The 17,529-nt window shown below is 39.5% G+C and overlaps 1 protein-coding gene across 1 annotated transcript in view; it reads left to right on the top strand.

Annotated features, from left to right (window-relative positions):
• The window catches only part of WWTR1 (WW domain containing transcription regulator 1), a 175,902-nt gene that overhangs the window by 138,307 nt on the left and 20,066 nt on the right, over positions 1 to 17,529 (top strand). The window contains exon 3 of the mRNA XM_027876072.1: positions 15,388 to 15,593. Coding sequence (XP_027731873.1) covers positions 15,388 to 15,593 — 206 coding nt within the window. The remainder of the gene's footprint in view (positions 1 to 15,387; positions 15,594 to 17,529) is intronic.

Here is a 17,529-nt window from a genome sequence, read left to right as displayed (position 1 = left end):
GAATTGAGCTGTGGTTTCTAGGACCATAACTCGTGAGTCCCCACTGGTCTACTGTCTTCAATGATAATCCATTAACATTGAGTCAGCCAGACTTAAACAATCTGTAGAAAGTGGGATTTACTAAAGTGTGGTAGGAACAGTTCATCTCATTGGAAATTGAGGAGATGCCCATCAGTTGGGGAATGACTGAACAAGTTGTTGTATGTGATTGTGATGGAATAGTGTTCTTATAAGAAATGATGAGCAGGATGCTCTCAGAAAAACCTGGAAAGACTTGCTTGGGCTGATGCAAAGTGAAATATACTGTCTACAAAGTAACAGCAATATTGTAAGATGATCAGCTGTGAGTGACTTAGCTATTCTCAGCAATACAACTATCCAAGGCAACTCTGAAGGACTTATGAAAAATGAAAAAGAACCAGAGAAAGAACTGATGGTGTCTGAATGCAGCTTGAAACATAAAAACAAAACAAAACAAACAAAAAGAACAGTTCATCTCCCCAAAAGTCTGGGGCAGCACGCTTTCCTAAAAATCTATGCAGAGTGCTAGGAAAGTGGTCTCATGCTTAGCAAAGGGAGAAACTCACGGCTCCTGGAAATCTTTTGCTTGGGCTCCCTTTCTCTCCTTTGTAAGGCCTTTGTGAAGTTCCACTTAGGCATGGTATAGCTTTCTGCTGGACTTCTCAGAGAGTCCTAAAGTTTCTTTCTTCAGAGTGTCTCATATGTCCTCACTCTTTGCCAGTGTAGACACTGTTCCTAGTCATTGCTCTTCTAGGGACATTGCTAGGATGCTTAGAATAAGTCTAGAACTTCTGGACTGTTTGAAATTCACATGGACTTTTGTTGGTGGTTGTGGTGGGGAGTAGAGCCTTTTCTCCCCCACCTTCCCAAAGTAATTTCTCTCAGAGGCTTAGCTATAACTCCTCTCTGCAGGCTCACTTCTAATCCCAACAAACCCCACATGTAGCATCACCTCACTTCATCCAATGACCTTCACTCCTTCCAAATTGTTCAAGGATTTTGTCTACACCTAGTGAAATCTCTCTGATTGATTAACTCAAACAGATGTATCCTCCTCTGGTAAAATGTTATCAGGACTATAGTATTTTCTTAGTTATTTCAGTTTGGAGGGGTGTGATTGATTGGTTCAGTTGTACCCACCCCCCACTCTCATGACAGAGTACTAAATTTGGGACCAGCGTTTTAATCTAGTCCTCTCATTTTATAGTTGAGGAAATGGAGACCCCAGAGAGGAAAAGTGACTTTTCCAAGGTCATATGGCAAAAACTGTTAACAGTGAAATTTGAACCTAGGTCCTCAATCAATTCCAGAGCTATTGACTTTTCTTTCCAGGCATCATGCTGCCTACAGTGCTTTACTTAAAAAAAAAAATTTCCACTGTCATTGTATTGTATATATTGATTTTCTGGTTCAGCTTACTGGAAAATTAACTCTGAATTCCTTTAGGGAATGACGGTATGCAGTCTGCAGAGTGGTAAGTGATTTCCTAGCTCAGGGTTATCATGGGGGGGGGGGGGGATGATCTTCCTGAGATTGGAATCAATCAAATGGATTGAATGTGTGGATGTGTGGAATCATAAGTATTTAGTCCCCTGGAGAGCAGGACTATTTGCAGTGAAAGCAGAGCTAAGGAGGCTCTTAAATCCAAGGACTTAGGTCGGGGCAGCAAATGCCCCCACTTCACTCCTTCATGATTGAGAATGCCTGTACCTTTGTAATTGTAGTGTCTTTCCTCTGTTAATTATTTCCTATTTATCCTGTATATAGCTTGCTTTGTATATATTTGTTTGCGTCTTGTCCCCCCACTTTGATTGGGAGCTCCTGGAGGTAAGGGATTGTCTTCTGCTCTTTTTTGTATCCCCATCACTTAGCATGTAGTTGGTGCTTAATAAATGTTTAATTTAATAAATTAATAATAAATTTAATAATTAATAAATGTTTATTGGTTGATTGTGGGTATATGACCAGCAGAGAGTGATTTTTTTTTTTAAAGTAGAAATTCTGCTGTTTGGAGTGGTGGAGAAATACACACATGTATGTGTGTATATGTATATGTATGCCTTTATGTGTACACAAATACATACACACATACATCTAAATATACATGCACTTACACTTATACATATACACACAGACATACAATACATATCACATATATTTAAATACATGTGTGTATTGGAGGGTAGCTTTCCTGCCTAAGCCATCTTTCTGAAACCTTTCCCTTTGGGGATCAATCCCTCAGGGCTTTGGCATTCTAGGCACCTTCTCTTCTTTCTCATTCAAAGGGTGTTGACTCAGATCAATGAATATTTTAAGCACCTGTGATATATTCAAGGAGAGTTACAGAACACTTGTCGATTTTCATTGGTAGCAGAAATTTCCTCACTGGAAGTCACCTTCACTAATGAAATCACAGGTCTGGACCGCAACCCCGCCTCTACCCTAACCAAAAAAAAAAAAAAAAAAAAGTGCAAGAGCCTGTAGTAACCATTGGAGACATAAAGATGGAAAGTACCAGCCCCTGACCTCAAGGAGCCTGCTTCGTGGTGTGGCTCATTATAGTAGACCTAGGAGTTTCATTTCTGTGTCTCTGTGTTCCTGTCCTTTTGTGATTCTCTATCACTGCCCTCCTGTAGAATGCAAGCTCTTCCATTTGGATGTAACCTCCTTGATGACTTAGATCGGTTTTTAATAGTATCTACAGAGCTCTGTATATAATAACCACTTGATAAATGCTCCTTGGATAGGATTGGTGAACCTACCTTAGCCTTCCTCCTAAGAATATTGAATAGGTTTAAAATATATACAAGAGAAATACAAGATAATTTTGAGGATAAAGCAGTAGCAATTTATTAAGTACCTACTATATACCAGGTACTGTGCCAAACTCTGGGAATCTAAATATAAAGAAACAACTTGGGGCAGCTAGATGGCGCAGTGGATAGAGCACCAAACTTGGAGTCAGGAGGACCTGAGTTAAAATCCAATCTCAGACACATAACACTTACTAGCTGTGTGACCCTGGGCAAGTCACTTAACCCTATTGCCTAGCCAAAAAAAAAGAAAGAAAGAAACAACTTTCAAGAAGCTTACATACTAACAGGTGAGACAATAAGTGCATATGCAAGTCTGTATAAAATAAATATAAGGAGAACAAATAAAAAATAATTCAATTCAAGGTGGTCTGGGATAGAGGGCACTAGCAGTCTGGGTTGGGGGAAGGGCTTCATGTAGAAGATAGTACTTGAATTATGTCTTGAAGGTAGCAATTCTATGAGGTAGGGGTGAGGAGAGAGTACATTCCAGGTATGGGAGACAGCCAGTGGAGTACCATATATGGGGAATGGTGAGATCAGTTGGGTTGGCTCATAGAGTATTTGAAGGGGAATAACGTGTAATATGACTGCAAGTGGAATTTGGTGCCATATTGGAAGGGCCCTAAATGTCAAAGAAAGGAGTTTCTATTTGCCCCTGGAGGTAATAAAGAACCATTGGAGTTTATTGAGCAGGAGAATGCCATGGTCAGATCATGATATTTAAACATTTGTAGTATTCACTCAACTTTTCATTTACTCAGTACTATCAAGATCTTAATCAAAGCAGAATGTCTTTTTTTTTTTAAAGACCATGCTTGGAAGTATGATTAGAAGTCTAGTTAACAAAACTGCTAATTATTTTTACTCCTCATTAGCCTAATTTGTGTGTGTGTGTGTGTGTATCTGGAAGGGCAGTTTTTAAGCTATGAATGTTTATCTAAAAGTTTGTTAGTTGGTTTTGAAATGGGTTTAAAAGAGCCAAGTCAAGGGGGTGTTTATTGGTAGAAATGGGGGTGACTTCTTTCATTCGTGGGAAGAAGCGCTTAGTATTAAAACTCACTCTACTTATGTAGTTTTAGAGACTCACCTTGGATTCTGAGAAATGGACTCAATTACCCTTGACCACCTGTCCTAGGTCATAATTGTCAGAGGTAGATCTTCCTGGCTCTAAGCCCAGCCTTCTTTCCACTATACTATTCTGTCTCTCCAGGATGAAGTGGGAGGGATGGGGTATTTATCCCAGGCTTTTTAAAAAAATTATATTTTTAAAAGGTAGAATTGAAAGACAGCTTGGTGCATTGGATGAAACAGTGGACAGGGAATCAAGTGATCTGAGTTTTAGTCTTAGCTATTTCAATAATTGTATGACCTTAGGCTAGGGCTTTAAATGCTCTGAGCCTGTATCTTCATCAGTAATAATGTTGTTGTTGTTGTTGTTGTTTGGTCATGCCCTACTTCTCATGACCCAGTTTGGGGTTTTCTTGGCAAAGATACTGGAAGGGTTGGCCATTTTCTTCTCCAGCTCATTTTACAGATGAGGAAACTGAGGCTCAAATTGGTTCAGTGACTTGCCCATGGTAACGCAGCAAGTGCAATATGAAAGATAGGATTTAAAATTGTCTCTCTAACTTCAAGCCTACCATTCTACGACATTGCCTATTTAGTGAAAGTCTTATCCCTGGATGAGAAAATTGAGACTCTTGGAGGCTAAATGACTTTCCAATGTCATACAGCTATTGGCTTTACCTCACCAGTCTTTTTGCCACCGTGTTGCCTTGCCTGTGAAGAGGTTACTCAATTTCTTTGTTTTTTTCCCCCCCTCTTTTCATCCTTAGCTCCTGAGATATTAAACTATTAATAGGTTGTTGTTATGGTGATTAACACATAGCAGGTGCTTTGTAAATACTTGAATTCAATTGACTTGACAAAATGTTTGCTGTCCCTCTTCCTCCCTTTTGATCTCTTAAATCGACTTTTGTGGTCTGGCCCTGCCTGGGAACTTAGCTATTTTTTTTTTAAGTAATTCTTTACTGTGAAAATGTGTTTCAAGTTAGAATTCCCATAGTCTTTTGTTTGCATCTCTCTTCTGGCACTTATAACAGCCCACCTTTATGTTGTGGTTTTTTGAAGTTACATCTTGTGTTAATATTCTGTCTTCTCAAGCACTGCGTCCATGGGATTGAAAGCACAGACATGAAGTCTTATTAGTGTGTATACTGAGAGATTGAGGGTTTCTGGGGAACCCCTTCCTGTTTGGCCTATTTATTGTGGAAGTATCTTGGATACTTGGATACCGAGTGTTGTACTTGCTGGAGAAAGTGCCTGTGATGATAAGGCTCAACAGATTTAGCAATGTCACATGAATGTTTTCCCAGACATTTGCTTCTCAGAGTAGAGTAGTGAAAATGAAGTGCTATCTAACCCCTTCCAGTCTGGGTCTTACACTGAAGTCTCATTCAGGATCATGGATTTTGAACTGGAAGGGACCAACGAGGTCATCAGATCCAGCCCCCTCATTTAACAGATGGGGACGCTGAACTTTCGGGAGATCTAGTGACTTGCTTATTAGGACACAGCTAGAGAATGTCTGAGGGGTGTTGAAGCCTAGGTCTCCCTGACCCTGAAATCCTGTGCTCTCTCCACTCTACTGGGCTCTTAAAGGCTGGCACATCTGAGGCACAAACCCTTTGTAAAGGTTATAAGAATGGGTACAGAATGAATTCAATGTCTTTGATAAGTTTAGAGCATTTGTCAACAGGCTGTCCAGAGGATGATGATTTTTCAGGCATGTCATCTCTGGCCACCCTTTCCTAAGTCATCGGGATGTTTGGCATAAATGGAAGAAATACCCTTGCCAGCAGCTGGATTCACAGATTCTTGAAGCCCCTATTTGGGTATGAAACTTAGCTTTGTAAACTCTATTTCAGGAGGATGGGAGGGAAAGGGAATATAGAAATAGAAAAGGAAAAAGAAAAAGAGAAAAGAGGATCATTGAAGCATGAATACATATATATATATATTTAAATACACAGAAGAGAACAGTAGGAAGACTAGATAGAAGCACAGACAAATAGGACAGCTTTAAAGGTTACATGTTGAATTTATTGTATTTAATATATTAGTATTATCTAATAGAAAAAATAAAACTGTATATGAGATCTGCATTAAAATCCTCTTCTTCCATTGCAGCATGCACATGAAAATACTGATGTCATTTGGGTTTGTTAAGTTGAGGATAAAAATATCCTTTAAAAAAAAGACCTCGTCATTTTACTAGGCATGGGAATAGACCCAATACTTAGAGGGGAGGAAATGGAGATTAGAAAGGAAAAACATTCTCATTCCAGAATTCATTGGGCTAGCACCTTAAGCCTTTGGCTCCCCAGTAAGTTTACCTTTTGTCATGTTGGCTGAAATAAGATATTGGAGGGGTTGGCTCAAAGTCCCCTTTTAAAGGGCTGGGAATAGAGAGGAGTCATCTACCTATGTGCTTCATGAGAGAAGAAAGGGGCAGAAAGGAAGTCAGGAAAAGAATAAGCGGGCAGGTGATTCCAGCTCTGCTTTTTTCCTGACTCTCCACATAAACCATCCCTTTGGGAAGAGCATTTGGAGGAGAGAGGCAAGGTAAATTCTGAGTCTGTTGATTCAGAGGCTGAGGGCCCTAATACCGGAATGTTGGTGGCTGCCAATAAGCCAGGGGCTGTTAGTTTTTGACAAAATGTGCTCCTAGCTCAGTGCCTATTCTAGTTTTATTCTTAAGCCTAACCATATGGTTTTGTTTTCTTCCTTCGGCTTGGTTTTTGTGAACAAAGCCTATTTAAGAGAGAGATAGAGAGAATCAGAGAAGGAGGGAGGAGAGAGAGAGAGAGAGAGAGAGAGAGAGAGAGAGAGAGAGAGAGATCCAGGACATAGGAAAAGCAAGTCATTATACCTCTTCCAGGCCAAGAGGACATTTGTCAAACATTCCAGGAAAGCAGCTGGGGCAGCCTCTGATTCACTTAGCTCCTTCACAGTCTGAAGCTTCTGGCTCTAGAAGGATATGCCTGCCCTCTTTCCGCTATTTCCCTTTACCCTGCAAAGAGTCCAAGTTTATACAGAGAATCCCTTCCATTTTCTTCTTTTTGTGTTATTTATTTTATTTTAAAATATTTTGCTTTTTTCCAATTACATATAAGATTTTTTAACATTTCATTTTTTTTTTTAAATTTTGAGTTCTAAATTCTCTCTCTCCCTCCCTCGTTGAAAAGGCAAACAATTTGATATAGGTTATATGTATGCAGCCATGCTATACATTTCCATATTAGTCATGTTAAAGAAAAAACAGACAAGAAAAATAAAGAAAGTTTAAAAAGTATGCTTTGATCTGCATTCAGATTTTATCAGTTCTTTCTCTGGAGGTGGACAGCATTTTTCCTCTTGAGTCCTTCAGAATTGTCTTGGCTCATTGTATTGCTCAGAATAGCTAAGTTATTCACAGTTGATATCATATAATATTGCTAGTACTGTCTACAGTGTTCTCCTGGTTCTACTCACTTCATTTTGCATCAGTTCTTGTAAGTCTTTCCAGTTTTTTCTGAAAGCATCCTATCATTTCTTATAGTACAATAGTATTCCATCAAAATCTCATACCACAACTTGTTCAGTCATTCCCCATTTGATGGATGTCTCCTCAATTTCCAATTCTTTGCCACCACAAAAAGAGCTGCTATAAATATTTTTGTATATATAGGCCTTTTTCTGTTTTCCTTTTTGTTTTTAATCTCTTTGGGATACAAACCTAGTAGTGGTAATGCTGGGTCAAAGGGTATGTACAGTTTAAAGCCCTTTGGGCTTGTTCCAAATTGTTCTCCAGAATGGTTGGATCAGTTCACAACTCCACCAACAATGCATTAGTGTCCCAATTTTCCCATATGTCCCCCAACATTTGTCATTTTCCTTTTCTGTCATATTAGCTAATCTGATAGGTATGAGGTGGTACCTCAGAGTTGTTTTAATCTTCATTTCTCTAATAATATTCTTGTATTTTAAAAAAGTAAACTTATCTCTGGTGTAGTCTTTTTAGACCTTAGTTAAGGATCCTAGCCCTTAAGGTAAAGGTCATTGAGATTAATCTCCTTTATTTAACAGATGAGGAAATGGAGGCTCTGAGAAGTTAAATGATTTCTCTAAGGTCAAACAGTCGATAGGTAGCAGGGCTGGAATCCACATGCTGACCTTTTAATTCCAATTACAACACATTTAATAATAGAGCTGTGCAATGGAAGTTGCTGTTTCCCAGAATGGGGAAAAAAAATCTTGTTTATCAACCTTGCTACAATTATAGGTGCAGATCAACAACCAGACAATTTCAACTTTAGTCTGAATGTCTAGCTTTGTTCGTTATTCAAAATATGTATTTGTGGACGTGGGGAAGGGAAGGGGGCAAGGGCCCGGGGAATTCATCTTCCTTCTGGTTGTGATGTGCCGTAGAAGAAATGTGGAGCTAAGAATTGGGAGGCCTGGATTCCTAAGTTCTAACTTCTCCTGTTTGATTTTAGTCAAATTACTTAACTATACATTGTTCATCCATAAAATGAGGGCTTTGGACTTGGTGATTGTTAAAGTCCCATTGAGCTCTGCAAATCATACAAACTTATGAACTCGTTCATTTATTCAATAAACATGAATTAAGCACCTACTATGTGCCCACTCCCCACCCCACCCCCGCCCCAAAAGGCTCTGCCCTTAAAGAGCTTTCATTTCCTTGACTTTGTGAGCTTTTAATTTAAGTGACCTAACCAGTCTTGAAAGACAGAACAAGAAGAAAAGATTTTTTCATAGTTCATATCCAAAGCAAGTATTTTCTGTTGTTCATGTTAACTATTAGCCAGTCTCTTAGCAGTGCAAAGAGTTATATATTTGGAACAAAAGGACCTCACTCCAAATCTTTAACTCTGACAAATGCTATTTCTTTGACCTTGGGCAAGTCACTTAACTCCTGAGACTCAATTTCATCATTTGTAAACTGAGAGTATTGAACTCTGGGGTACCTTCGAGCTTGAAATTGTATATTCATTAAATCGCTCATGTGTATTTATTGTCCTTTCCACCTTCTTTTGCATATTTAATACCATTGAACCTTTTAATATCTTATAGGAAATCTATAAGGGTGACTTTACCATAGCATCAACAATGTCAATTTGTAAAGCATTAGCATAGCTATTTTTTAGGTGTCCAACTTACCCTGACCTAATTCACTCTCCTTCAGCCAAAATGGCCTCTATTAATGCCCATAGAAATACTCTGCTGACCCAAGATTTTTAGAGTTCTGAGTTGTTTTTCCAGGTGTGGTGATGAGTTCATGTTGATTCAAACACATTTTCCAGCTTGGTCTCCTTGTGACCAGAGCCTGCCAGGTACAATAAGTAAATCCTTGTTGATTGGTTGACCAATGTATTTGAGAAATGGCTAGCAGATTGAACCTGGTAGGTATTGAATCCTCTTGTAAAAATACATGTGGTGGGGGTAGCTAGGTGGCACAGTGGCTAGAGCACTGGCCCTGGATTCAGAAGGACTTGAGTTCAAATCTGGCCTCGGACACATAACACTAGCTGTGTGACCCTGGGCAAGTGACTTAACCCCCATTGCCCAACCCAAAACAAAAAAACAAACAAAAAACAAATACATGTTACCAAGGTATGGAGCTTATGGTATCTTTGGGGTGAATATTTAATATACAGCTTATTTTCATTTATTCAATTTTAATAAAGTAATGACGAATTACTTGGAATCAAATAACAATATCAAAACAAGAAAAGATTAAAGCACTTGACTCAATTTAAATTATTTAAAACAATTTGTGCTCTTCGGCATAAAAAAAACCTCTATTTTTGGACTGTGTTTTCATTTATAGGAGCTGTAAGAGACCTTAAAAGTCATCAAATACCATCATTTTACAGATGAAGAAACTGAGACTGTATGAGATTAAGTGATTGCCCAAAGTTTCATAGGTTAGGATTTAAACTCTGGTCACCTAACTGCAAATGCAGTATTCTTTACATTATGCCTCAGTTCTCTGAAGAAGTATCTTTTGTCCATTCAAAGAAAGTCATATAATCCACATCGTACTCTGTACCTCTCTTATTTTTTTGGTCTGGACCCAAATCAGTCTACCAACATAGGTCAGTAATTTATTCAGTTCATAGTCTTAGCTGAATAGGGGCACTGAGTAGTTGAGAGACTTGTCCAGAGTCCCGTAGCCAATCTGTGTCTCCAAGGCTGACTCTCCACCTACCACATCATGCTACCTTTCATAACTATACCTTCCCATTCTACCTTGGATAATTGTCATCTCTCTGTGATGGATGATGATGATGACGATGACAATGATGACGATGATGATAACAATGATGAATAATGGTTTCCCTTTCCTACTAGACTGTTGAGACCAGCCACAATCTTCTCCTCCTTTAGATTTTGTCAATATGATCCTTTATACAGAATAGATTATATTAATAAATATTTGCTGAATTGAATCCTATCTTCTCTGTTTTCTGTTATCCTGGGAAGTTAACTAGGGGTCAAATATCTATGTTGCATGAATTCATCCATTTCCAAAAATAATGATTGAGAAACCTATTTATTTTGAGGTCTTCCAACTTTCCTTCTGATGAAAGCAACAATGAAAGAAAGATAAATGTGAGATGTCGATTCTTATTCTCTTGGAAAGAAAAGTAAAAGACTTCCCTGTTGGAGATTTGATGCACTTTTGCTGGGATGGAGCAGTTTCTGTTTGGGTTATTTCCTTCTGCTGAGACTGGCAAAGAGTGTAGAAGAGGTCATTAATTTTTCTCAGGAGGCTTACGGCAATCTGCCCACAATCCAGTCTGGCTTCAGATAATACATTTGGAATAACTCTCTGAATATACATATTTTAAGATGAAGTATTACTCTACCCTCATAAGGAGGCAGGATTATCACATGCAGAATCCATAGTATTCTGTTCATTTTCAGCATGGTGGCATTTCTTCTTTCTTGGCCCTATTTCCTCATCTGTAAAACAATGGGCTGGTTCTAAATGATCTCTTTGGTCCTTACCATTTCTTAGTCCAGGGAAACCTGTGGATGATTGTTACTTTCCTATAATCTGTCTTCCAAGGGCAGAGAGTCAGTCTTTGAGTTCAAATCTGGCCTCAGACACTAACTAGCTATGTGATCCTAGGCCAGTCATTCCACCTCTCTTCGCATTGGAGGCAGCTAGGTCATTATCTCAGCCTGTTTATATATGAAATGAATGCATAGTCCTCCTCTGAAAAGGAGGAAGGAAGTTATATTTTCTTATTTCTTCTTCATGAGCAATCTGGGTCACAATTATTTCCCAGAATTAAGTTTAATAATAGTTAGCATTTCAGTTCAATTCAATAAACCAGGCACTGCGCTAAGTGCTAGGGAGATAAAGAGAGACAAAAGATAGTCCCTTCCCTCAAAGATCTTATAATCTAAGGGAGGAGAAAACATCTGAATACAAACAAAGCAAGCTATATACAGGATAAATAGGAAATAATCGAGGGGAAGCATAAAAGTAATTGAGAGAATGATCTTAATAATTAGGGAAGGCTTCCTATAGAAGGTGAGATCTTAGTTGGGACTTAAAGGAAGTAGGGAAGGTCAGTAATCAGAGCATTCCAGGGACAAGGCAAAAATGAAGGAAAATGCCCAGAGCTGAGAGATGAAGTATCTTGTTTATGGAATAGCCAGGACATCAGTGTCCTGGACTGAAGAATATCCCTTGGTGAATAAGGTAGTTTACAAAGTGCCTTACAAATACTTTCTCGTTTTATCCCCACAACAGCGCTGACAAATAGATTATTATTATTATTATTATCTATTATCCTCACTTTTTAGATGAGGAAACTGAGGCGGAGATCTGTGACCAAGATCACAAAGGAACTAAGTGTCTGAGGCAAGATTTGAACTCAGGTGTTTCTGAGTCACGGGCTCTACCCATTGTGCCACTTAGCTGCTTAAATAGTCATTTGTTTTTCATTTACATTGTGATAGTCACCATGAATATTGTTTTCCTGGTTCTGCCTACTTTACATCAGTTCACAGAAATCTTCCCATGCTTTTCTGTTTGTTACAGTGCAGTTGCACCCTACTTTCCCAGTGGATAAGCTTCTACTTTGTCTTTAGTTCCTTTCTCCTACAGAAAGTGCCACCATTGCTTCTTAAAAACAATCTCATTGTTCAAGCACGGCTATCTTTTGACCTCTATTTCCGTTGGCCAGCAGACGTGCTGAGCTTTGAGTGGGTTGAATCTAACTTTAATTGGAAAAAGCCTGTTCCCTCGATCCACCCTCCCTCTCTCCCCAGAGATCTCCCTTTGAGGACTGAGTGCTTTGAATGTTCCAGCAAGGGTGTGGTCCTTGAAGAGTTTTCTTTCCAGCTTGAGACTCCCCCAGATAAGGTTTCAGACATTAATAAAATCTGCTGAGGAGCATCTGGTTGCCTCTGAGGGTTCAATAACAGGACACATTCTTGGTGTGTATAAACCAGCTTTACACCCAGAATGTGGAACTGGAATGATTTCTGGGGACGACTCCCTGCCCTTCTTTAGTAAAGGACCTAATAAGAGGCCATCTCTTCCTTTGCTGAAAAGCGTCTGTACTGTACAATCACATTGTAAAATATTCCTAACCTGGAACGCTAAAAAGTTCTTTTCTTCTCGGGTCAGGAATTCCTCATGAAGCAAATAGCTGAATTTCTGTGGAAGATGCTGAATTGGCACTGTCCATACAAAGCCACCTCATTTAGGCATAAATGTGTACCCTTTTTTTTTTTTTTTTGGCAACTACATTCTAGAAATTATCTGGGAAAAACAGTGAGGATCCTTTGTTCCTGTTTAAATAGATGTCCCCCCAAAAGGAAGAAAGAGGAGAAAATTATTACCCCTGATTCTTGCAAGAATCAAAGTGAATGCTGGGTATCTGGAGTTTTGGAATAGAAAAAGCATTGTCTCTGGAGTCAGAGATTCTGGGTTCAGATCCTGTCTCTGGTGCTTATTGCCTTGGTCCAGTCTCTTCATGTTTTTGGGTATTAGTTCCCTCATCTGTACAACGAGGAAGTTGGACTCCAACGTCCCTTCCATCTCTAGAGTAATTGATCAGCCTGTTAACTCTTCTGTCTCATTACTATAGTTCAACCCAATTCAATAAGCACTCATTAAGCACCTACTATGTATAAAACAGTGTGTTAGTTGAGAGTTTTGCTTGTTTGTTATCTTATAGTCCTTCAAGTGGAGACCCTCGCTCATCTGACAACAGGTGGAAACGGGGTTCATTTCAGTAACTTTTCTTTATGTAGCTTTAGCCTCAACATAGTGAACTGCCTTTTGAAATAAGATAGAGTGATTGACATAGGATCAGGAGGTCCTGGGTTCAGATCTCACCCCTGACATTTACTAGCTGTGTGGCAATGGACAAATCACTTAACTTCTTGGGGACTCAGTTCCCCCAAATACAAAATGATGGGGTCAGTCTTAATGACCTTTGAGGTTCCTTCTGTCTTTTGGTCTGCAATTATGTGACTCAGTGCCCTCTGAGTTCTCTTTATAAATCTATGACCCTATAAACCTCAGATCTGGAATTGGAAGGAAACCTCAGAAGTTATCCAACCCCTTCAATTTACAGAGGAGGACACTGAGGCTCAGGGACTTCAAGTGACTTGCCCAAGGTCATGCAGGCAAATAGGAGGTTTCAAAGGAGGGATTTGATTTTGCAGTTCCACTGATTTTGGAGTCAGAGATCTTTCTGCTACGCTTCCAGATGATATAATATTTGAGAAACCAAAATATGAAGAAAAGCAAACATCTGATTTTCTTTTTCAGTAATGGCTAGAGGTGGTGTGTGCTGGTCAAATAATGCCACGTTTTCCTTGGCACTGCTTCTTTGTCAGAAAGACATACTGTTCTTTATCAGCTCTCCGGTGGTTAAGTAAGACATCCACTATGAAAGGACAATGGTTTAAAAACCATAATCCTTATTTAATTACTCACTAAAATATTCATTTACAAAATGTAATTTCTATACTTAAATTAACTTGGAATTCTATTTGTCATCAGTACCATCCATAGCAAACATTTACTAAAGTGCTCGTGATAAAGAGAACCCTTTGTCTCTCCAAAGCAGTATGAACTGAGGCTGTATCTTCACTGTTCTCTCCATGGCTATCACTGCACAGCCAGGTTGTACAGTGGGTAGGGTGCTGGTCTTGTCAGCAAGAACTGAGTTCATGTCCAGCTTTAATCACATACTAACTGGGTGACTCTGGGTCAGTCATTTAGCCTCATTTGCCTTGATTTCCCCATCTGTCAAATGGGGGTGAGAGTTGTACACCTACCCCCAGGAGCCTTGTGAGGATCCAGTGAGATAATATTTATAAAGCACTCATTTTTTGTTTTTAAAAATGTTTAAATAATTAATTAATTTTTAGCTTTCAACATTCACTTCCCTAAGACTTTGAGTTTCAAATTTTCTCCCCCTCCCTCTCCTCCCTCCTCCACAAAATGGCATGCAATTTGATATAGGCTCTACGTATACATTCATATTAAGCGTATTTTCATGTTAGCCATGATGTAAAAAAGAATTAGAACTAATGGGGGGAACCAAAAGAATGAAGCAATAAAACAAAACAACAAAAGAAAAGGAGAACAAATAGTACGCTTCCGTCTCCATAGTTCTATCTCTGGATGTGGATATCATTTTCCATCATGAGTCTTTTGGGGTTGTCTTAGATCCTTGCATTGCTGAGAAGGGCCAAGTCCATCAAAGCCAGTCATTGCACAATGTGGCTTTTACTGTGTGTAATGTTCTACTGGTTCTGCTCATTTCATTCGGCATCAGTTCATATAAGTCTTTCCAGGTTTTTCTAAAGTCCGTCTGTTCATCATTTCTTATAAGTAGTATTCCATTACATTCATATACCACAACTGGTTCAGCCATTCCCCAATTGATGGGTATCCCCTCAATTTCCAATTCTTTGCCACCACAAAAAGAGCTGCTATAAATATTTTTGTACCTGTGGGTCCTTTTCCAGTTTTTATGATCTCTTTGGGATACAGCCCTAGAAGTGGTATTGCTGGGTCAAAGGGTATGCACAATTTTATAGCCTTTGGGCATAGTTCCAAATTGCTCTCCAGAATGGTTGAATCAGTTCACAACTCCACTCACAATGCATTAGTGTTCAAATTTTCCCACATCTTCTCCAACATTTATCATTTTCCTGTTTTGTCGTGTTGGCCAATCTGATAGGTATGATGTGGTATCTCAGAGTTGTTATGATTTGCATTTCTCTAATCCATAGTGATGTAGAGCATTTTGTAAAGCACTTTGTAAACCTTAAAGAACTTCATGAATGATAGCTGCTATTTTCATTATGGTTGACTTTTAATAAAAGAGAAAGAAAAAAATCCTCCTTAAAGATTTGAGAGTCTGACCTATTCCCTCCAAGCTTATAAGTTTCTCATTTCTTTGGGCCTTCAGCCTTAACCATCTTCTCATTTCTTCCCCTTCAGTGATGAACCACCAGCACCAGCAGCAGATGGCATCTAACACCACTCTGTCCCAGCAGAACCACCCAGCCCCAAACCCACAGGCGGGCTTGATGAGTTTGCCCAATGCCCTGACCACCCAGCAACAGCAGCAGCAAAAACTACGCCTCCAGAGGATCCAGATGGAAAGAGAAAGAATCCGAATGCGCCAGGAGGAACTCATGAGACAGGTATTTATCCCACTTTCGACCTGTCAGGCAGGGGGATTTCTTTGAACCAGAGCTATGGGCCCTGGTGCTTTAAAAACCCAAGGGCTCCAATCCATTTTATTCCCAATCCCAAATTTCCTTCTTTGCCCCATGCTCTCAGGGCCAAGAGGTAAGAAGCTGCCAGATACATCAGTGCCTATATTGGTTCCTAAATCAGTTGTGTGTACCATTGGCCATCTTAAGAAAAAGGGAAAAGAAATAAGATGAAGGAAGGATAGAAGAATGGGTATGCCAGTGAAAGAAAGAAGCAGGGAAGAGAATGAGGTGGGGGAAATAGAAGGAAAAGAGGTTGATTCTGGGTAGAATATTACCCCCAACTGCCTTTTTGGAGACTTTGCCATAAATGGACTCCTCCCCACCCCCAGGCAGAACTTGGTCCATACTCTGACTCTTTCCTTTCTTTTTGTGATTGGCTAATTAGGAAGAGGAGAATTACTGGGACAGGCCTGAGTCTGGATCTTTAAATCCTCCCACCTCCCCCTGACTCTCATCCCTGCCCCCTGCTAACTGTCAAGCTTGCAGGCTTCTGGCTTTCTGGGTGCCCCTCAAGGTAGGACCCTTCCCTGCCTGCATCTCCAGTTCTCTCAGGAGTAGTGGGAGAGGGACAGAAGAAAGTGGCCAGGCACATCACCATGAGCTTGGGAAACTATAGGATTTTTTAAAAAGTTTAAATATTACAAAGCTAATTTAACCAGTTTGCATGTTTCATGAATTTTATTGGCTATAGTTTGGGAGGAAAGTTTCAATTTATTGTCCTAATGCTTTAGACTTAGCTTTGTGACTCATGGAGCAAGAGAGATGGGTAGCTTCCTTTGGATGGCTTAAGGAAATAAACAGTTTTAACAGACTACTGAAAGAACACATTTTCCTTCTTTTGTTATGGAATATGTGGTTATTTTTTCAGTTATGACTTCGTGTCTGGAAATTTTATGTCAGCTTCCTTAAAGAAAATAAATAGGCTGCTTCCCTTCAGATGTAAATTCTAGCCCATAAATTGCATATATGATGTGACTTGTGGATTTAAGTCTTTTTTTTTTTTTTGCAGTGAAATTGTAGGGGGAATGTTATATTGAAGTAACTGGGCTCAGAAAATAAGGCCAACAGAGAGACAATGTGATTTGTTTATCCAGTAGAAGTTATACCCCAAATCTCAAGGAAAATATTTTGTAACTGATGTGCCCTTCATGGAATCAGATCCTGGAAATGTACAGACCCTTAGGGGCACAGGCTGGGTTCTGGACTTGGGGTCAGGGAACTTAGATAAAGCATTAGACACTTATTGGGTGGGTGACCCAGGGCAAGTTGCTCAACCACGTTCTGCCTCATTTTCCTCATCTGTAAAATGAAGATAATAATAACACCTACCTCATAGGGCTGTTGGGAGGGTCAAATGAGATAGCACATATTAAAAGCTTTGCAAACCTGAAAGAGCTATGTAAAATGCTATTGTTATTAACTATTGCTATTATTGTTGTTATTGCTATTACTACTACTATGACTTCTGCTACTACTACCATCATCACCACCACTGCTACTATTACTATCACCACCACCAACACTAACATCATTACTGTCACCACCACTACCACCTCTACCACCACCACCTCTACCACCATTACCATTACTACCACCACTATCTCTACCACCACCATCTCTACTACCACTACTACTGCCACTAGTGCTGCCACCACCACCACCACCACTACTACCACTGCCACTATCACTACTACTACCATTACCGTTACTACTACTATCACCACCATTACTATTAGTACAACTACTACCACCACCACTACTACCACTATTACCACCACCACCACTACTACTACTACTGCTATTGCTGCTACTGCTACTACTACTACTACTACTACTACTACTACTACTACTACTACTACTA

The sequence above is a fragment of the Vombatus ursinus genome, unplaced genomic scaffold (assembly GCF_900497805.2).
Source record: "Vombatus ursinus unplaced genomic scaffold, bare-nosed wombat genome assembly UNPS02014810.1, whole genome shotgun sequence".
In the NCBI taxonomy this organism is placed as follows: domain Eukaryota; kingdom Metazoa; phylum Chordata; class Mammalia; order Diprotodontia; family Vombatidae; genus Vombatus; species Vombatus ursinus.
Note: the sequence above shows the minus strand (reverse complement) of the source record. Positions and strands in the feature narration are given on the sequence as shown.